The sequence below is a fragment of the Neophocaena asiaeorientalis genome, unplaced genomic scaffold, assembly GCF_003031525.2.
Source record: "Neophocaena asiaeorientalis asiaeorientalis breed wild unplaced genomic scaffold, Neophocaena_asiaeorientalis_V1.1 scaffold249, whole genome shotgun sequence".
Lineage (NCBI taxonomy): Eukaryota > Metazoa > Chordata > Mammalia > Artiodactyla > Phocoenidae > Neophocaena > Neophocaena asiaeorientalis.
Genome location: NW_020172625.1, coordinates 5844759 through 5867301, shown reverse-complemented (window position 1 = coordinate 5867301; position 22543 = coordinate 5844759). Strand labels below are relative to the sequence as shown.

Sequence of the window (22543 nt, the reverse complement as noted above, 5' to 3'; positions counted from 1 at the left end):
AGGAAACCGGTGCACTGGATGTTCATTACAGTAACGCAAGATGTTTCTGGGAATACCCTGGCTTCTCTTTCTTCTGCCTTGGCAATTAATGACCAGAGTTTTTTTATAACTAACCCTTCAATTGTCTTACTGCCTTTTGAACAAAAGAGAAATGCCTAAAAGACAATAGCAGAATCTGCTTTTCCAGAATCCTGTAAAGTTTATTTCCCGTAATGCCAGCAAAATTTAAAATTCCATCAATTCTCATAGTAGCTAAAACTGTAATTACCTGGACATCATAGAACATTTCTTATCAAATTTGAATACTGCCCTGGGAGCTTGTTACAAAGCAAATTCTGATGCAGTTGGCTTGGGCAAGTCTTGATAGTCTGCATTTCTAACATGCTCACAGGTCCTGCCGGTGCAACTGGTCTACAGACCACACTGTGAGTGCTCATGGGAGACATTAACTGCTTTCAACCTGAACGATGTCAGGTCCTACACACACATTATCTCATTATAATTAACACTTTGACAGGACAAGATGTACTTAATGGGAATTAATTCAAAAATTATGAGTTTAAAACCACCACGACTTACAAAAGTGATTTGCTTTGCTTCCAAGGGGGATATTTAACTTATTATCAGTAATGCTATTAATGATAATACTAATTTCTGTCATTGTTCTCTGTTGGTCTTTGTTGGTCTCATTCTCTGTTGTTTCACTCTTCTGGGGAGTCAGAGTAAGCGAGCAGCTCTTTAGGGGTAAATGCTAATATGCAAAAGATAAATCAACTCCCTTCATGATCCTACAAATTATGCCTTTGGAAAAAATCATTTTTTGCCATTATCTTATGATAGTAATTTTTTTTTCTTACTGTAGTTTCCAACGATATACAGTGTAGGGAATTATAGTGATATAAAAATAAGTGGTATCTTTAGATCATTCAGAAGCTGTCTATCAACTGAATAGAACAGAAAGTTCACACAGACCACCACCCTGAATACTACAGAGAAGAGCTTGAGAAGAAAGAGTGACCCCAAATACTGATAGATGTGAGGGCATTCCAGTAGGAATTAGAGTACACTGAATTTCATGCACTATATTTGGTATTTAAGCAGGATGCTGGGATTAAGATACTCTGTGCCCTGATGAGATAAATGAGAACACAAACCTGATCCAATATCTGGAATCTTTTCAAATTAACCACATAACATGGTACAAGGGCAAAGGCTCAAAGACTTTTACTTTTTTCCTGAGGGTCTCATTTTTCCACACTTTCATCCCACCCCAATCTTGGAGCTATTTTCTGATAAATCAAAGTTACAGTGGAACCAGATTTCAGGAATACCTGCTTCATCTTTTGGGGCTGTTGCTATGTGATATCATAAAGTTTTGTACCTAATAGAGGTAGATACTTAATCTGCCAATGAGAGAGGAAAAGAGTACAAACAGGGATTTTAATTCAGATTTGCCACAAATGATACATGAGATACAATCTAAGTAGGAGATACAACTTGGGCTACTGAGACCATCTGCAAAAAGATTTTTAACCAAAATAGTCATCTGTATTGGAAACTTTTACATATGCAAATTGTGCTTCACTCAGACATTAAGAGTTCTTCCCGCACTGCCCACTTTTAGCATAACTAAAATTCTGGGAAGGAGGAACTGGCAGGCAAACCCAGTGTCCAGGAATGGGAGTTATCCTGGTTATGGGTAGATGCTTCATATTTCCCTTAAGAAAATAAAAGATGCTGCAAGTATAGCCCCCAAACAAAAGCCAGGAAATATAGAGAGAACTACTGGTCACTCCTTAGTATTTTCAGATTCTGGCCTTATCCCAGGATCTTATTTCCTTTGCAGGTGGCTTATGTGCTACAGAGAATTCCTTGTTAATAATTTGATTCATTTAATTCTCAATGGGAGCCTTTTATCATATCAGGATCACCAGGGGGCCTTTTTCAAAATACATATCCACTCCAGTCTTGAGATTTTGATTTCTTCTCCTCACCCCAAATACGGAAAATCAGTATTACTTAAAGCCTCTTTCATAAAAGGGAGTGTCAAATCTTTTGGTTTTACTGAAAGAAAAAAAATTAGGACTATTGCTTTAAGGAGTTATAAGAATTCTCTTTCAGGCTCCATAGAAAATATTTTAAAACAAGTATGGCCTGGACTCTGTCCTCAATGGATTTAAAATGGCCAGGATATAAAAATGGCCGGGTTGAGGTATAAGAGTTGGAATGGTAAGAAAAGAGAGCCATAGGAGCTCACACAGTAAAAAATGTTTCCACCAACCAGAAAGTACGTAAAAGGTCCATTATTACTACCATTCCTTACGGATGCTTTTAACAGTTAAGGTATTTTGATGAATCAAAGTGATTCATTTTCTAGTTAACGCATTAGCCCGGATTAGTTTATTTAACCTTGATACCTGGTGTCACAGCTGGGGCTTCTGAAGGAGTAGAACTAAAGATATGTATATTTTGAGAAGCAGGGAGAATGAAAAGCATGGTGGCTTTGTGTGATGCTGTGTTAAGGGCCCCTCAGCAAGGAAGGGCCTTCAGGAGTACTCCAGGGTGAGAACTGCCATCTTCAAAGAGGGAGACAAATTTGGATTACTACTCTGCAATCGTTGAATAGGACCTGCCTGCCAAATCAGGGGATATTTAGTTGTGCTTCATGAATTATTCTAATATGAAGTAAAACATCAAATTATTTTAAATCTTCCCTGATACTCTTTGATGCTATAAGAATATCATTTCCAAATAAACAATATATGATTGCTTTTATAAACAAAAATATTTAATTGGTAAATAAAAATTAACTACAGTCTCCACAGAGGCTTACCAATAGAAAAATGTAAGAGAAAGGACGATACAAGAAATTGAAAACCTGATAAGTGAGCACATCTCAAGCCATCTCTCAGGGCACTGCAGCCCATTTAAATTCGTCTCACAGAGGCTATTGTTGAATTAATCTATGAGTCCAGAAAAAGTATGGAAGTTGAACTCCCTCCTCAGCCTCTATCACCTTCATTGTCACAGCTGGTGAGGTCCAAGCCACCAAATCCTCCCTAGATGTTCAGTTTGAACCACAATAAATAGCTTGTCTCTAGATCTGCAGTCACCGAAAGACAGTCGCACAGGAAACAATGACTGGTGTAATGGCAAGACATTTAGAAATGGCAAACATTGGAGCAATAATGTGATGTGTTGTCGTAATTAGTGTCTGAAATACCCTGCCTTGAAGATGTGCTTTATAAAATACATAGTGTGAACTGTGAATCTGTAGCTCAGAAGCAGTTTATTTCAAATGAGAGAAAAGGAAAAGGATTCGTACTTTAAATTATTTAAATTTATATTCACCTATAATAAACCTCAGATGATCTATTCTGCCATAGTAGGTAAAAATGGTCATAGATTTTCCAAACTGATAACCCCTTCCCACACAACAGGCTTACACATACACACTTTTAAGTGACTTCTTTCTCTTTAAAGATACCGTTAAAATGTTTATGGTTCTTCAGGATTACATGTTGAGCTAGAATTATAAATATGTATAAATATGCAGATGCTCTATCGAATCATTTCTTATCCCATTTGTATTTCCGAAGTTGTGTAAGATAACCTTTGTAGCTTTCCAGAACATCTTCTCACACCCCAGGGGGCAAATTACCTCTATTTTCATTTCCTTTAGACTTAGATCATTTTATAATTAAGAACTTATTGAAGCAGATTCTCCCCATGTGTAAGTTACTCCCTGGGGAGTAATTTATGCAAAGAGCACCTCTGACTTAATATCATATAAACCTAACAACTGTACAATGGATACCTGGGATTTTTAGTCAATTTTGCAATCATTGTAAAAAATCCACAGTTGGAAAGGTTACACTGGAAAAAAAAAAAAAAAAGACAAAACCTGGTACAAAAAGCTTATAGTGTCATTTGTTTGGGTTTTTTAATGATTAGATTTTTTTAATAAAGGAATAATAATGTGGCTTGTCTCGTCATATTTTTTGTCCAGAAACATCAGAAATAATGATGTTTTTGATGGTGATGATGAAGATTGACATTTTGTAGCTCTTTACTCTTTGCAGGGTACTTCCACATAAAATATCTCATTTAATCCTCACACCTCTATGAAGTTTGTCAGCTAAGGTTTACAAACCAGAAAACAAGATCAGAGATGTATTTTCTTGGTCATGGGCCCAGTCATTAACAGATTAGGTACTAGAATCCAGGGGGACAGAACAGAATAGAGTGACATCAAATCTCACATTTTTTTCATATCCCACAATTCTGAAGACAAATCCTAGTTCATATATAAAATCAGAAGCAAATCGAAACACTTAGTCTAATAAGTATTTTAGTTGAATTTGTCTCTTCTCCTGATATTTTTATCATTATCTCTTTAACTGGTGCTATTGGAATAATATAGGAATTCAAAATTGTATTTGTATTTTATCTTTGTGAGAAGCAGAGAAACGGTTACTGAATGAAATCTCAGGAAAATCAGCTAATTTCCCGTCATCATTTCCCCGAGTCACCTCAAAGGCGTCATTAACCACCTGTATCCTCAGTTTTCTCATATGAAAAATAGGGACATAACTGAATTTTTTGCTTATAAAGATGATTTGAACTTACTGCGAAATATTTAATTTAAACAAAATTTAATGTGCTCCCCTAAAGCTAAGTATTATTTTTTTAATGAAAACAATAAAAAGAGGGTTATGTCTTGCATTTATTTGTTTTGTATATTCAAGGGTGAGAAACTGTAGAAAAGCATCCAAGTGGCAGATTGATGTATAAAGCATTTTGAAGCATATTTTGCATAATTATTTTAAATTGGGAGAAGGAATAGCAGATCTTCCTACTGTGTATAATTTTAACAACACTGAGAATACTATCAGTGACGTAGGAATTACTACATTCTAAATAAAGTTTATATCATGGATTCATCCATAACCTCAAAGCTTATGGCTTAAAATCATCATTCCAAGAGATTCTATACACGGGTGTCTACAAGACATGACACCAAATTGCACACATGCAAAATGGCAATCCCGTGCCTCACCATATTCCACAAAGGAATTAGCTTACCAACCAACCATGTATGTCAAACCTACTATTTAATCTTACACCCAAGGCTAGGAAGCTAGAAGTCACCTTTGATTCTTCATCAATTTCCACCTCTGTATCCTTTCTTTCTTTTACCTTCTCACTTCTTCCATTGAGCTGTCTTTCTGTTTGCTTCTTCCTGTCCATTTATCCTGCCACCGATGTAATTCACGCCTTCAGCTCCTAACACCCAGGTTAGGAACAGTCTTTTAGTTAGTCTTCCATTTGTGTCTGGTTAACCTGCCAAACTCACCTTTCTAAAGTACCCAAACCATCACTTTCATCATTTCTTCATTCACTTCTTTGATTCCTTATGGCCAGTGATGTCAGGTGAAAATTCCTCTGCCTAACTCCCAAGAGCTTGATAATCTGACATCATTCCCTCTATCCAACCATATGGCCCAAGTTTCCATTAGAACCAAGTTGCTTGTCTCAGTGATCACAAGCCACAATCATTCGCGGCCTCCTTCATTCCATTCTGCTTGCAGAAATGCCTTTTGCCTTGTACTTCCTACACAATCTTCAAAGTCAGAATGTCTTCATCTCCAATGAAATTATTTCAGTTCCTATTGAAGTAATAGTACCCATGTGCTTTATTATTTTTTCCCCTGATATCGCCATGTATTCATTTTGTTTTATTGATTAAATTATTAGTGTCATTAGTATATCTTATCTTGTGTCAACAACCTTTATTATTTTAGTGGATATATAGATGCTTAATAAATATTGAACTGATTCATCATTGGCATTTTCACAAGTAATCATCCAACCACTTAATGTATAAAGTCACCTCCGCCCCTTCCAGTTGCCCTTATTTACTTATGTAAAATAATATTGAAATAAGGCAACGTGATCATTCTCAGTGACTTAATGTTTGAAGTGCAAAATAAGAAAACCAAAGCCACAGGTTCAAGGGATTTTTAAGTCACACTACATGAAGGTCAAGTTCAAAAAAAGGAGAAAACAGTGAAAGCAAAAGTTTAGAAAGCTTCTGGTCCCTGGTTATATTTTTTAGTTTGAGGAAAACAAAACAAACAATGGTAAATGGATGCCCTTTACTTAGAAGAAGCAGCTGGGGGCCGTTCAAATAGAACTGGGTGATCTCACAGCCCCACCCCCATCCTAGTGTCTTCAAACACTGAGCCATGGCGGGGAGAGGTGGGAAGGGAGATCGGAGGGCGAAAAGAAAACAACTCCGTAAGCTCAAAAATGTCTGTTTTCCCCTTTCAGCACAAATTGAAGTGATACCATGCAAAATTTGTGGCGATAAATCCTCTGGGATCCACTACGGAGTCATCACGTGTGAAGGCTGCAAGGTATGGGACTTTAACTCAGTACTGCCAACAGCATCCGCGTTTGCCTCAGGCATCTGTGTACTTCACAGTGCAAGAGGTGACACCTTTTGAAAGGCCTGCTAAAGGATTCTTGTGCCTGCTGCTGACACTCAGGAATTCTTGCTTGGTGGGTGGGTGGGTTGATTTTCTGTTCTTTGGCCTTTTACATTTTTGTCATTGTCTAACTCATTAGCAGGTGCTTAAAAATGGATTAACATTTAAAAGCTTCAATTATTCACATTTACAGAAATATAAATACTGATTTGCTGTTTTAACAGTTTTGTGTCCATATCACGTTTATATCAATATGAAAGGTTAAAATATTATAAGCTAATGGCCATGTGTTTATTTATCTGCTTGAGAAAGCCGTCGAGATAGCAGTTGCAATATGCATGTGATCATCCTTTATTCTCATGTTCCAGAAAAATAAAAGAAAACTGGAAGCATGGAATGTTAAAAGTGGAGCAGATAATCTCTGATCAGTTAAAAATCATCTGCCCCAACTTCATCAATGAGATCTGAGGTCTAAAGAAGATTATGTCATATGGCCAATGTCACTAATCTAGTTAGTGAGAGAACATGGCCAAAAGCATGTTTCTTTCTTTGTTTTTCATTCTCAGTCTAGTGTTCTCCTCCACAACAAATCCAACCAATTCTTCCAAAGACAAACTAATTCCTATGAGCAAGTTGATTTTTAAAACACAAAGCTGGAGGAATAGCAGTTAACATAGACTTAATCAGAAATAAGAGAAATTTGAAACTTAAGAGTAAATGTTTAAATTTAATCCTTAGAAGGAAAGAAAGGGTGAGAGACTAAATATCAAGGGAGAAATGAAAACAGTTCTGCAATTTTAAAGGGCAGTATGTAACCAGAACAAATGAAATGCAGCCATAGTCCAGGAGGGGAAAGTGATAGACTGGCAAAGTTATTGGCAAAAGCAATTATATTTTTGATCAAAGATGCAAGTAGAGTGAATCATTAATTTAAGGTCAGTAAACTGAAGGAGATGCGGCACAATCAAAAATTCTAAGAACCAACTTTAATCTTATAAGACATTCAGATATAAATGAAACAAAACGTACTGTAACTCAAATAGTCATGCTATGTGAAAAATTGGCAGTGTCTTCATAATAGTCTCAAAAATTATGATTCCTGGAATTGAAACTGGAGGGAAGAAAAGAAAAAGGACTAAATGAGAATAAAGTAGGGGAGGGATGCAGAGGGGGCAGAATAACATGAAATGTCCTAACCCATCAACATACTGACTGGCTTTAGAGGTGATTAGCAGTAATCCCATCTTTGAACATCATGAGATGTGCCTTGGGTTCTGTTCTTCTGCAGACCTATAATTAAGAATTGCATGTTATTCACCTTAATGCAATTTTTTCAACTTATCACAAGACACGTTAAAGCAAAATTACGAATCAGCAATTTTTTACCCTTCTAGAATAAGTTATTACTTCCTCTGGGCAGATAGACAGACAGTTTTCTTCATAAACACTAATAATTTTGTTATCTTTTTCTTAACTTATTTTTTTGGCCATGCCACGTGGCGTGCAGGATTTATTCCCCCAAACAGGGATTGAACCCATGCCCCCTGCAGTGGAAACACAGAGTCTTTAACAACTGGACCATCAGGGAATTCCCCTAAATACTAATAATTTTGGAATCAGACACATCTCCAGTGAAATCACTTCCACCGTGTTGGTTTATTATGCAATTTTAAGAGCTCTGGTCTAGTTTACACAGTACCCATGAAAAAATGTTTTGTAGCTCAATGTCAAAGTGGAAGTGTTTTGTGTTTCATTGTATAAAGCTGTATTTAGAAAATGTCTGCTTTCAAAATATGAGGCTATGGTCATGTTAAGGAACTAGACATTTTAAGCAGTGATTTCCAAAAAAGATTTAACTACTGAACAAATATATTCCAACAGGTCAATAGCCAAGAACGAGTATTTAGGCTCCTGTCATCTTTTCTATTTAAAGAAGGAATCCAGGATCAAAGAACTTATGCTGTCATTTTGAAGCATATTCTGAGGTTTTAGTCAAAATGATACTGTATACCACACAACTTTTTTTTATTTCATGGAAAAACCCACATTTGTAAATATGCTACATTTTTCTCCAAATAGCAAACTCAAGAAATTCCGCTCAGAATAAGATATCAATGTCAGCACATTTAGTATCAACCTCTGAATTTTCATAATACTGTTTTCAGATCCACATAAACCACCCATTTTAAGTAACATCATTTCCGCTTGTACACTTATTCAAGTTCCTTTTCATCCAATAAAAATTTAAAACAAAATCTCTTTTTCATGCTAGAAACCTCGTTTGCAGTAATGAGCAACAGATAAGCAAGAAATGTCTCACAATTAATGTCAAATTGGCCTTAAATTAGGGCTGTAGCTGTGACTTCAAAAAAGTCTCTTCTGTCAACTCCTTTGCTAAGTGGCACTTAAGAGTATCCATAGGTAAAAACCACACAATTCTTTTGTAAAATGTAAATTCCAAGTCATCTTCAATCAAGACTGATGAGCTGAGGTTACGCCTTCTGACAGCTTTCACAGTATATGAAGTACATAATTTCAACCTCTGGGGGCTTGGATGTGATCTCTTGTTTAAGGGCTCCATGAGTTCATGCAAACTGGCCAATTGGATATCTTATTTTGCCACCACTGGTTCATTAAATAAATAATACGCATGGATCTGTGGGGGCAAAACTAGCTCTTGTTGAATGGCTTGAGGATTACAACCACAAAACCAATTGGCACTCCTCTCTAAGGAGGTACTTGGCCACTCATCCTTTTCTGAGGCTTTTCATAAGGTTGGCCAAGCTCTCTGTTACAGTGCCTTGCCAAGCCATATGGAAGCCTGAGGCAAAAGGAAAATTGATAATTTTAATTCTGTTTTTATGTAAACTTTTGGTGAGTTTGCATTAATGTTGATTTGTAACATGTAAAATCAGTGTTAAAATGTTTATCCTGAGTACCACATCTTTTGGCAACCCTTAAATGTGTGACCAAGAGTCCCAGCCCTGCACTATCCTCCCATTGAAAGTTGAGGAAACTGTTTGACAGAAGTCAAGTGACCTCTTCCAGGCCTCTCAGCGAGATGGGCATTGCGTGACCATCCTGGACCTTTTCTAGGCTTCCTCCTTCCAAGAGATGATAGTACAGGATATCTTTTCCTAAAATTTCTCTTGGTAAATCTATTTGTAGATCACTGCTTTGTTTGTAGCACTTTGCACTTTTGCTTTATTGTAATTCAAGGACAAGGAGTGATGAGGGAAACTAATTAAATAAGTGAATGAATGGGTGAAGGATACTTTCATATCTCTGGAGAAAATGTTTATTTACCCCAGTAGGATTTTTGGTAAGAGAACTAAGGTGGGTGGTATCCAAAGAATTAAAAAAATAATAGACTTAGCTGTGGGTTTATTTATAAGGGTGATATATGGTCCAAGGCAGTTCGTTTTGTACCAGAAGGACCTAAATGTACTTGCATGAAGACCTCCTAGATTGCTACAGCCTGAGGCCAAGCAGAGAACATTCATTCAGCTTTTACTTATTGTCTGTTTTCTACTGAGCAGTTTTTATACCATATTTCCTTTATTCAAAGATGTGGTTGACTCTAAGGTACATCACTGCTTAGAAAAACAACCTTCCAGATACATTCTGGCCAAATACAAAAATTTCCAAATGGATAAAAATGCATCTTAGAAACTAGGAAGATAGTGGCGCATATTGAACCCACACTACTCAGTACCCAGAGTTCCTCACTCCAACAGCACTTGACACACTCCTGTGTTATTGTCCCCATGAAGTTCTGTCATACGTGACACTCCCCTCTGCCACTCCCTTCCCACTGCTCTCTGGGGGCAGGAACTCTGTTTTACTGTGCATAGAACAGCACGGATGTCTTTAGTACACATTGATTGAATGAATGAATGAATGATACCTTCATATCTCTGCAGAGAGTCCAAATTTTCCCCAGTAGAAACATCTGTAAGCAGTCCAAGGAGAGGTAGCCAAAGAATTTTAAAAAGTGAACTCAGTTAACGACGTTCACTGTAGAAAATGTAGCTATCATCTCTGTTAATGGTCGCTTCTTATAAATTTATCTCCCTCCCATTCTCTTTCTCCCTCTAGGGATTCTTTAGAAGGAGCCAGCAGAACAATGCCTCTTACTCCTGCCCGAGGCAGAGAAACTGTTTAATTGACAGAACCAACAGAAACCGTTGCCAACACTGCCGACTGCAGAAGTGTCTTGCCCTAGGAATGTCGAGAGATGGTAAGGCTTCGCCTTCCTACTTCTTACTTAAAGGCTTTCAAAACAGAGAGCTAGTGGGAAGCAGCCGCATAGCACGGGGAGATCAGCTCAGTGCTTTGTGACCACCTAGAGGGGTGGGATAGGGAGGGTGGGAGGGAGATGCAAGAGGGAGGAGATATGAGGATATATGTATACATACAGCTGATTCACTTTGTTATAAAGCAGAAACTAACACAGCATTGTAAAGCAATTATACTCCAGTAAAGATGTAAAAGAAAAAAGAAGGCTTTCAAATGTATGCTTTTCTTCTTTTCATTCAAAATTATTTAAATACAAGGCTGGATAACTGAAAAAGAATTTTCCATTAAAAACAATTTCAGAGCCAGAAAGTATAAATAATATACTGGCTAACACGTATATGTCACTCTAGGGCAGTGACATGATTAAACAGAAATGGCTTGAATCTTATGGATGCATCAAATGGATGCTTTGCTGGAGTCTGTTTAAGCTGCTGGAAGAAGTCTAGACAAAGGGATAAGAAGAAAAGAAAACCACTTGCTGGCAGTGTATTAAGAGGAAAAGTAAGAGCAAATAAATATGTAGTATTGCCTATAACATAGGAAGAAAGGAAAGACTTTTCTGTAGCTCACGGAGCAACCTGTGCTAACTAGGTTAGGTGAAAGCCACGTAGTCCTAGATCTAAAGGTTACCACTTGTCCAAGTTTGCCTGTGAATGAGGGACTTCCTGGGATGTGAGATTTTCTGAGCTAAAACTGGAAAGTCCCAGGCAGACCTGGACCACTTGGTCACTGGGTAAGTCTGACTGGTGCACAAGTTGCTTGGTATGTGGAGATGCTAAGGAACAGACCTTGCTTCTGTAGGAAGCCCAGAAGCTCCATTAATGGATGTGGACTATTCAGAGGCATGATGAAGATCAGAAAGGCTGTAGCAGAGCTCCACATCTTAGAAGGGTTCTGTAGATGGTTTCACGCCCAATCCAAATGGGTGGCTTGGCACCCCAACTGAACTTCTTAGATTAATGAAAGAGGACAAATAAACTCACACAAAGAATTTCATCTAGCTTTGTGTCCATTTTTAAGTTTTCATCTAAACGAATTCTTTCCCCACTGACGTTGGCTGTAGCACTCCTGTACTGGGTTATGAGCAGCCCTGTGTCCTGGGGCCATTTCTGTCTTATTCCCACTGTACCCTCAGGGTCTGGTTAAAAGGAGGCACCTAAGTGTTTGTTGAATGAATCATGGAATTCTCTTTTACCCAGAGCCTGAGACACAGACAAAGCCCCTGATACTCATTCTCTTTACGTGGATCACTGTGGATTCTGTGTCTCTGGTCACACTCCCTGGAATGAAGTTCAAGGCAGTGTGGACCAAAAAAAAAAAAAAAAAAAAAAAAAAGAAATACTTCTAGATTTTAAAGAAATATAGATAATTGGCATGCACTATCTCTTGGTATAAAGGGATTTTATGAGTTATTGAATTAAATGCGGGCCTTTTAGTCATTTGAATAAATTTAACTCTGCATAGATGGTACCTAAACGTATACACTGTTTACTTCTTAGCTTGCGTTCTCCAGATAGTTGCATCTTGAATTTTTGTTTACCATTTCTCTAATTTCCAACCCACATAAACTTGTCTTGCACAAAAGTATACCAATGAGATATATTTAACCCCCAAAATAAAAAGAATCTGACGTTGAGCCTTCCAGTTTATAGGTAGCTTCTAAAGCTACAAGATGTAGGTTTCCAAAACTTTTCTATGTATTAGCTGATTTTGTTTGTTTTGTTTTTCTAGATTTGCTAATCACATACATTTACTCGTAGGGTAAATTTGTAGCCCTGTGTACTTGCACATAACTAAAGTGAAGAAAGTGGAGGGTGGAGGTTAAATGGTTTTCAGAATTTCTTTAGTGAAGTTCTGTGGGAATTCGAGTTGATAATTTTGCACTTCATTTCTGTAATATGGAGTCAGCATAATAATTGACAGTATCTGAAGAGTTTCACTAATAATTCTACAGAGAGACTAAGCCATTGAGTATTTGCCTTTGTTGCTTCTTCCTACAATAAAAGGAAGTATCTATTTGGAAAGAGAGATCATGTGGGTCTGTGCTGGTGAACAGTCATGAGCAAGGGATGGGCATATGGTCCAAGGCAGATTCAGTGACGTCAGCCCACAAAATCTAAGAGGTTGCCTGAATCTCATGACATAAAAGAAATATATTGTAGGGGTGGGGGTGGGGACGTGGGGATCGTTTATGGATAGAGCCGCAGTCTATTCTCAAGGGGGAGGAAATTTACTACAGCGTAAACTTCTGTGCAAGAAAAAGCAAGATAGTATCTAAGGATGCTGAGGATTAAGGATAATGATCCATCTTAATTTTAGGTCCAGAGACAATCTTGAGGCTTCCAGGGACATCTTTCAAAATGCCCCCTAAGCATGGCTTGTGTCGGATTAATGGCGAGGAGAAATGCTCAGGAGTGATAGTAGTAGCTGGGAATGAGGAGAAGAGGCTTCAGCAGAAGAAAAACATGATTCTGTCTATGGGAAAACAAATTCTTCTTTACTGTTTATATAGAGGAAGTTTGTTATAGGCCTTGAATATATAGGGTACTTTAAACTAAATAAGTCACACTAATACCTGGGAAGCTAAACAGGTTTTATCTTCTATTGATAAGTAATGCCTAGTATGTGGTATCAAAGGATTATGAAGCCCTGAGGTTATGGTTAATTAGCTATGTCTAGTAAGGGCTCAAGAGTAAGAGGTAGTATGTGTCCTGCCACTAATTTATTATACCTACCTTCTACTGACGAAGCAGATATTTTCAAAGTGCTTTAGCAGTAGTACCAGTAGCCAAGGTAAGATGCCCTCACACCTAACTTCTATATACACACCACCCAGCTTCCCTCAGACATAAAGTAGCATCTTCATTTTAATATTTGCATTTGTTTTCTGTCAGCTATGCCTGGGTCCAAAAATATTTACTTCACCATACCTGGTCACTAAAACAATATGACTGCTAGTAGATGGCTTGATATAACTGTTGAATCCGCTGGACTTTCATTCTCTCCTGAATTTCAGCTTCTATAGTTGCGTATTAGTCATGGGAGAGAATGAGTAGACAACAAACTCAGCAGTAACAAATTTGTTCGAATTTAGCATTGGCAAAGAATCAAAAGTCAAATCCACTTGGAATACATACACATGTGTTTATGTGTATAAAAAGGTGAAGGGGGCTTCCCTGGTGGCGCAGTGGTTGGGAGTCCGCCTGCTGATGCAGGGGACACAGGTTCGTGCCCTGGTCTGGGAAGATCCCACATGCCGCGGAGTGGCTGTGCCCGTGAGCCATGGCCGCTGAGCCTGCGCGTCCGGAGCCTGTGCTCCACAACGGGAGAGGCCACAGCAGTGAGAGGCCCGCGTACCGCAAAAAAAAAAAAAAAAAAAAAAAAAATTGAAAAAAGGTGAAGGTATTGCATGTATACGTGTGTGTGAAGTGACGGCATACGTATGTGCACTGAATCTTCTCCACCATTGTATTTATTTCTTTTTTTAACTGGACCCTTCACAAATGTTAGTTGCCGGAATCTTCAGTGTGAGGTATAGTAGCACTACCAAAAAAAACACAGAAAATATTTTGGCATCAATAGGAAGATATTGCACCCCAAAAAGCGCGTTATACTCACCTTGCAATAATGAAGTATGTGTCCTCCTAAGTGACATGCCTCTATGAAAAAATGGAAGCTGCCCTACACGGGCAGGTGTCACAGATTTAGCTTCTTGTTATCCAGAATGGTATGGTCCAGTATGGTATCCACGTGTTGCTATTTAAATTTCAGTTTAGATTTATTACAATTAAATAAAATTTAAAGTTTAGTTCTTCAGTCACACTAGCTATATTTCAAGTGCTCAAAGCCACATGTGCCTTGTGGCTACCATATTGGAAAGTGCAGGGAACATTCCATAATCACAGGAAGTTCTGTTGGAGAAGTGAAGGGGAAGAGAGAGAATGTTTTAAAATTATGAATAGGGTTGGGTAGACTGCATCCGATTTTTTTCTACAAATCTTAAAGCACTATAAAAAGGCATAGCCTTGAAATTTTAAAGTTAAATTAAGACTAGTTTCCTTGATAAGTAGTGAGATATAAACATAAAGCATTTCACAGCCAAAGATAGTAAGATAAAATAATTTCCAAAAGGCCTATGGAAAGTCATAGATGATAGTTCTACAACGGGGTTCCTCTTGATACCAAAAACATGTGTCTAGTTGTCATGTGGTAGGAAGCAGAAATCTTTGAAGAAGCATCATCTTTGTTGTATAGTTACTCCAAAAACTTCCATTCCATTTAGAATCCCACAATTCAAATAGATATGAAAAGATTTCCAATACTTTTGCGTAAAATGGTTCTTTGCTAGTGTGGGATCAAAATGAGGGTTGAGAGCATATCATGAGCAAATACTATCATCACTGAATATTTATAAAGCACTTGCAATGTATACAAATTGTGCTAGTTTCTTTGAGAGCTAGCAGTTTAACAAGAGGCTGTCTCCATACTCAAGTGAATCTTATTAACAGAATAATTCAAGTTTGAGAGGGTCAAACACGTAAACTATGTGCCATTCTGATTAATGGGTAGTGGTAAGAAGAATGCAAATACTTGAAAATATAATAGAAATATAGCCTTTGTTAAAATAGGCCCATGAAGTCATTTGTAGAGACGTGGATGGACCTAGAGACTGTCATACAGAGTGAAGTTAAGTCAGAAAGAGAAAAACAACTATCATATATTAACGCATGTATGTGGAATCTAGAAAAATGGTACAGATGAACCGGTTTGCAAGGTAGAAATAGAGACACAGATGTAGAGAACAAACGCGTGGACACCAAGGGGGGAAAGCGGGGGTGGGGGGTGGGATGAATTGGGAGATTGGGATTGACATATATACACTAATATGTGTAAAATAGATAAGTAATAAGAACCTGCTGTATAATAAATAAATGAAATTGAAAACATAGGCCCATGAATACAATAAATGTATTTACAAATAACGACAAGAAATTATTTTTATATCAGGAAAGTTCAGAAACTTTATTTTGCCAAGTACTACAATTTTTTCCCAAATATGTCACCACTTTTATTACAGGAAGGGGCATAAAACTGAAACACTGGCTCACCAGTGTTTCTGAAATGAATGGAAAATTGATTCTAAAATAGTATTATAGTCATTGTCGGCAAAGTCCTTGATTTAGGATGAAGCCTGATAATTCCAAAATGTTGTGGAGCTTTAAGTTTTTTCTTTGAAAATATTTAAATTGCTCAGTGACTTGATAAGTCAGTTTTTTTTGGAAGAGGCATAACTATTCACCAGTGAGTGGGTTTTCGGGTGTTTACAGGGCAAAGAGCTTGGCAGCATACTTATTTGACACTGTTAGCTTTGATTGTGAGGTCTTATGGTTAACAGCAGAATTCTGAGCCTAAAATTGTTCAGTATAGGGTCTTGACTGGGCTCGTTTCCGTATCTGCTGTCAGCTACAGGTCAGTTCTACAGCTCTCCTGTTTGTAGTTGGCCTTGCCTGAGATGGTTCTGCTCTGTTTCACATATCTTATCCTTCAGCAAACTAGTGTAGGCATGTCCTTTTCATGGTGGGGCACTCAATCACACAAGCACTTTTTAAGCCTCTGTTTGTGTCACATTTGTCAATATCCCATTGCTCCAGAGCAGATCACATGACCCTGAGTCAAGGGGATGGAGCAGGATGCCTGCACAGAATGAAAGGGCACTGCAAATTTACATGGGGTAGAGCAGGCAAATAGGCAAGAAGCATCAGGGTTACTGACGCAGTCAACCTACTACAATGTGTATTTCACCTAAAGTGTATAGAAATCTAAAGCAAAGTTTAGGTTTGGAAAAAGGTTTAAAAAGAGCCACTACATTTTTGTCTCCATGTCAGAAGAGTTCCTTGTTCTTAATTTTTTCTCCCTATAAATTTTAAATGAATAAATGCAAAACTATTCTACTAAAGTAAGTCAGAAAGTAGGTCTACTCCAGCCAAAACAAAAATCTTAACCTACGGCAGTAGACATAAATTTTGGATTCACCTCTCTATCTCTGTCACAAAGAGCTGTTCCGAATCTACAGGAATGCAAATGACAGGGGGTGAGCGAATGGAGAAGCATGTGACATTTCTTGGGGGGAAAAAGTTTTTTCTGAATCAAAACTTACCATGATTTATTTTTTCGTATACTAAAAGGGTTTTTTTTTCCCCCTAGAGAATGATATAGAGTAAATTATTTGGAATGATAAAGATAGAAAGCTTTCTCTAAAAGCAACTACAGAATTCTGTCCGTGGACAAGCTGAAAATACCACTACAGTTAGGAAGCAAATATATTTGTCTCTGAGAAACAGAATTTAATGCCCTGTCTCTACAAAGTTAAACACAGTGATTCAAAACCCTATAAATTCCATACATATGTGTTAGCATAGGTATTTGTTTTTCTCTTTCTGACTTACTTCACTCTGTATGACAGACTCTAGGTCCATCCACCTCACTACACATAACTCAATTTCATTTCTTTTTATAGCTGAGTTATATTCCATTCTATATATGTGCCACATCTTCTTTATCCATAGCCACATAGCACAGGGAGATCAGCTCGGTGCTTTGTGTCCACCTGGAGGGGTGGGATAGGGAGGGTGGGAGGCAGACGCAAGAGGGAAGAGATATGGGTATGTATGTATATGTATAGCTGATTCACTTTGTTATAAAGCAGAAACTGACACACCATTGTAAAGCAATTATACTCCAATAAAGATGTTTAAAAAATAGAAAAAAAAAAGAAATAAAGGAACAAAATCATTTAAAAAATACCTATAAAAATGACAACTGAGGTGGCATGGGGAGTTTGGTCTGCATTAACCCGATTACTTGTCTTTATTCAGAAAAATTAGTGGATAATTGCCGCTTGGTTTTCCTACTTAGGCAGTGTCAGAAAGCCAGAACACAGGTTTTTCAAGATTAAGGAGATAGGAAGAGTTTGGGCTGCTCTAAATCCATCCCTCACATCCACAATCCAGCAGGCAGAAAGGAGGAGAATGGCGAGCCTCAGGACACACCTGCATGCAGTGCTTCCATTTACTCCCTGTTATCCAGAACTTCATCACAGAGACACACCTGGCAGTGAGGGAGGTTGGGAAGTGTGGTCTCCATTCCGAACAGCCTATGCTCAGATAAACTTTGGTAGCTCTATAACCACTGGAAAGAGAAAATGAATATTGGGGGGTAAAACGGCAGCTGTTTCACAACAGGAATCTCTTCTGTGGCCCCTTGGTGCTGGAGAGTTCTTAAGCACTTCACCATTTAGTCATTCTCAGAAGTTATTCTCATCAACTCTACTGACTGAATCCAGAAATTGGACCTATTTCTACTCTCCATTCTCTTCTTCCCACATTCTCTGAGCTCCCACCACCAGCCGGTGACGGGAACAGTGTCACAAAAGAAAAGAAAGCAGAATCTCAAAAAGGAACCTCTAAGTTTACCATAGTCCCTACCATTAACATGAGCCGAACGACATGCTTGATGATTCAGATAAGGTGGCCCCTCGACTCTGGACGTACAGCCTTAAACGGGAGTTGATAGCATGTGAGGAAAAATGTCTCGATCCACAACAGTTCAGGAAGTTAAGCTCTATAAGAAACAATGAATTCAGATCAAAGCATCTTTGTACTACTCTTTGACCACTGCCAGAGCCTCTTTCTCCTTCTTCCTCAGGATGGTTAAGGATTTTTCCAGAAGAGAGGGGCAGTACAAAACTTGGGGACGGTAGAATAAGAAAGGAAGGGTTACCGTCGTCTCACTTGCTGGGTATCGTATTCACAAAATTACTATTTTCCAAAGATTGTTTTCATTTGATCCCCAAATCCAATCGAAGACAAATGATGTGGTTTCCTTGAAATTGTGTTTCTCACCCTGCTTCACATCCTTGGTCTTACCCAACGTGCTGTTTAGAAAATAGTGAAATAATAGGGTCCTATCTGGCAATCTAGAAACCGTAATGCTCAGGTGGGAAGCTAATAATGAGTGTTGGTCTACATTTGAATAGGTACTATGTGGTAGTTTTGGGTTTTCGTGAATTCTTTTTTTTCCCCCGCAAGTAAGAAAGAACGAGGAGATATGCCTTCTAACTTCGTGTCAATGAGAAATACATCTATAAGTTTGTACCTTTCTTCCTAGCTTAGATTTAGTTCTCACTATGCACATAAACCAGTACAGACACCCGTGAATATAACCTTTTATCAAATGTGGAGTGCAAGCGAATGGACTCTTGGGCTGTGGTACTGGGACTTGGTGCATTTTATGTTGAGGGGACAGCCATCCATGAGCCCTTGGACTTGAGGTGGTTAATGCGAGTGAGAACCTCAAGTGCTGTTTTCTGCTTTTGTCTCCCACCCAGCGGTGAAGTTTGGGAGGATGTCCAAGAAGCAGAGGGACAGCCTGTATGCTGAGGTGCAGAAGCACCAGCAGCGGCTGCAGGAGCAGCGGCAGCAGCAGAGTGGGGAGGCGGAAGCCCTCGCCAGGGTGTACAGCAGCAGCATCAGCAATGGCCTCAGCAACCTGAGCAACGAGGCCAGTGGCACTTACGCCAACGGACACGTCATGGACCTGCCCAAGTCCGAGGGTTATTACAACGTGGATTCCGGCCAGCCGTCCCCTGATCAGTCAGGACTTGACGTGACTGGAATCAAACAGATAAAGCAAGAACCTATCTATGACCTCACATCCGTACCCAACTTGTTTACCTATAGTTCTTTCAACAACGGGCAGTTAGCACCAGGGATAACCATGACTGAAATCGGTAAGTGGAAATCTCCTTCCGGCTCATTTTTGGAAATTCTACTTTGAAATCGCCTTGGTCCTGTTTAGTAAGATCATTTTCTTAGGTCTAAGTTGAATTACTTGCATTTATGGCTTCTAGTGAGGAAACTGATTGATTTTAAAATATAGTCTAATAACTGTCACTGTTCCCATGGCCCATAAAAGTTTATTTCAAGCAAAGGAAGAAAGAAAAAAATCATAAATAGAAAGATGCTATCTGTAAGGAACAGATGCTATCTGTTGAATTTGGGTTCATCACTGAAGGAAAAATGTTATTGGTATAAACAAGAAAATTCCCGCAAGTGTTCAAAGTGATGCTATTAAAAGTGAAATAGCTAAGGGATATAGAAGCAGTATGTAGTAACTGAATGAACAGGGCTCCAACTCTCCATCTAAGATAACTGGGGACAAACCTCAGTTTCCTTCTGTGTAAAGGCAGAGGGGTAGACCAGAAGACCTCTAAGCCTCTTGTAAATCTGAATTCAAGAATTCTACGTGGGAATAGAGTCTGAATTACTGGCAATAAGATAAGTGTAGTCTGGAATATTACAGAAGGGCAACAAATAAGCCCTCCTGAGCAGGGCAAGTCCCAGGCACAGTTGCTTCGGTTGCAGACCCTCCTGCTTCTGCAACATCCTTCTTAAGGAGTGGTCTTCAAGAGTGCACTCTCTCTTCTGACCTGTCGCCGCTTTGTTTTACCCTGTTAAGCTTAGGAGTCTGTTAACCGTCTAATCAGTTGATTTTATTAACTAATTGTCATAAAAATATGGATGTAGGTTTAACACATTACCCTCCTGGGTAACAGAGCTGTCTGTTAACAGTAGCCCGGAGGAGCTAGCAGGCAGTGGCTACAGCAGGCTTCACGCAGTACTTAGTGCACAGGGAAAGCAGTGTGGAGCTCGGGAGTCTTTGAGACTGCCATCTTGCCCTGAGAGGTGGCAGAAAAGAGTGGTTAAGAGCCAGGCTACCTGAATTCAAATCCTGGATCCGTCACCTGTTATTTGAGCTGAAGCAAGTCTCTCAATCCTGGTTTGCTCATCCTGTTTTTTGGGGTTTTTTTTTCTCAAAAAATGTTAGCTCACAGATCACACCGTTGTTGTAAGAATTAAATGAGTCAATACTTGTAAAACAGAGCCATGTTTGGCACTCCGCAAGTGCTCAGTAACTCTGAGCTGTTCTCACTTGCCCACCACGTGTTCAATCACCTTCTCTGTCTAAACTGTGAGTAGGAGCCTAAAGCCTACGAGTGTTTTAAATAAAGTTGATGTGAACACATAACGAAGGACACGCCATATGTATCTTGGCTACTTCTACCATCTGGTTGAGGAAGAAGTGACGTGACACAGTTATAAAACCTGAAACGCTATTTTTCTCTCTTAGCAATTCAGCCTGTGGCAGGGAGTAAAGAAGTGGTTGACATAGCACCTGTGACGACATCCACAACTGAGAGACGTAGAAAACTACACATCAGCTCTAATAACAAAAATATTCATTATGTTGCTCTCCTTAACCTGTGACTATGTCGCAGGCACTTCACACACATTTAATTTTCACAAGCATCTTATATGATAAGTAAGACTATTACTCCCATTTTACAGATGTGGAAACAGAGGCTCAGAGATGTCTCATGACCTGCCCAGGGTCCTTTGGTTACTAAATGATAGAGGCAACTTCCATTCCAGGCTGTCTGATTCTGGAGTCCTTGTGCTTATCCATTATCCTGCTACTTGCTGTGGGCTTAATATTCACAAACTGCATTGTCAATCAATAGGGGACAATCTGTTTAAGTGAAGTCACTAGGTCTTTCCAAAAGGACATGTTAAAAGGAAAAGGAAATATGCACCATTTTTTGCTTTTATCCTACTTAGTATCTAAGTTCCTGAGTTTGCTTTTGATTGGGAACACATGTTTAAAACATACTGCAACAAAAACAATCGTTGGATGATCTGATCCATACCCAAAAAGGAAAGACTTCTAAGAATGCAGAAATCACAATTTCTTTGTGATTTAGAATCAGTAGGAGGTATTACAGAGAGAACACTACAGCCAGAAACATGAAGTTCAAGTAACCCTACCCAGGTCATTCTCCTCCTGGCCTTGAGTCTATTCCTCTATGAACTAGAGAAACTCCAAATTCATCCAGATTTTCTACACAGACACTGACCCCAAAATGAACTAGCATTTATTTTTCTTACTTATTTCAAGATACTATTAGTCTTTAGAGATCTCTAGATCTGCCTTAAATTTTGGAGATTTCTTCCATCAGACTTTTAGGGATGCAATTAGGTTGTTCTCCTAGTGCTCTCAAATTTAGCAGGCTCCTGAGCCTAAGTGTTGCCTTGGTTCCCATTTCGTTAAAACGGCAATGCCATCTAGTGGACACAAACTCCTTCGAGTGTTGAATGGAGGTACTTATAAGAGCCACAATGTGATGCACTATGCTTTCCTGCACGATCCAAAAAACTGCCACTCATTTCACTAAAGCACTGAGTCCATAACAGTCTAATTGGGCAGGAGGGCATCAGTGGAGTAGTACAGCAGTTAAGAACTTTGGTTCTGGAGTCGGACTGCCTGAGTTCAAAACCTCATTGTTCCTTTTCCCTCAGGCAGTTTACCCAACCTGAGTCTCAGTTGTAAACCTGAGATAATAATAATCCCTACCTGTGCGTGTGGATTAAATGAGTTAATATTTGAAAATTCTTAGAACAGCTTCTGTCATGCATAAGCCTCATCATTATTATTATTATCAATATAATTTATCTTATAATGGTATTAATCTCATTATTACTTAATAACATTCTTGGTCATTACCTAATTACCTGTTATTGAGCCCCTAATGGTGCCTAGCAATATTCAACTCTTATAACAACCCTATTATGCCTGTTATGTAATTATTCGTATATCCATTTTACAGATGAAAACATTGAGACTCAGAAGTTACAAAA

The 22543-nt window shown here is 38.6% G+C and overlaps 1 protein-coding gene across 1 annotated transcript in view; it reads left to right on the top strand.

Annotated features, from left to right (window-relative positions):
* Positions 1-22543, top strand: part of RORB (RAR related orphan receptor B) — a 181720-nt gene that overhangs the window by 125107 nt on the left and 34070 nt on the right. Inside the window, exons 2-4 of the mRNA XM_024738998.1 lie at positions 6334-6419; positions 10590-10731; positions 19177-19578. Of these exons, the coding sequence (XP_024594766.1) occupies positions 6334-6419; positions 10590-10731; positions 19177-19578 (630 nt within the window). The remainder of the gene's footprint in view (positions 1-6333; positions 6420-10589; positions 10732-19176; positions 19579-22543) is intronic.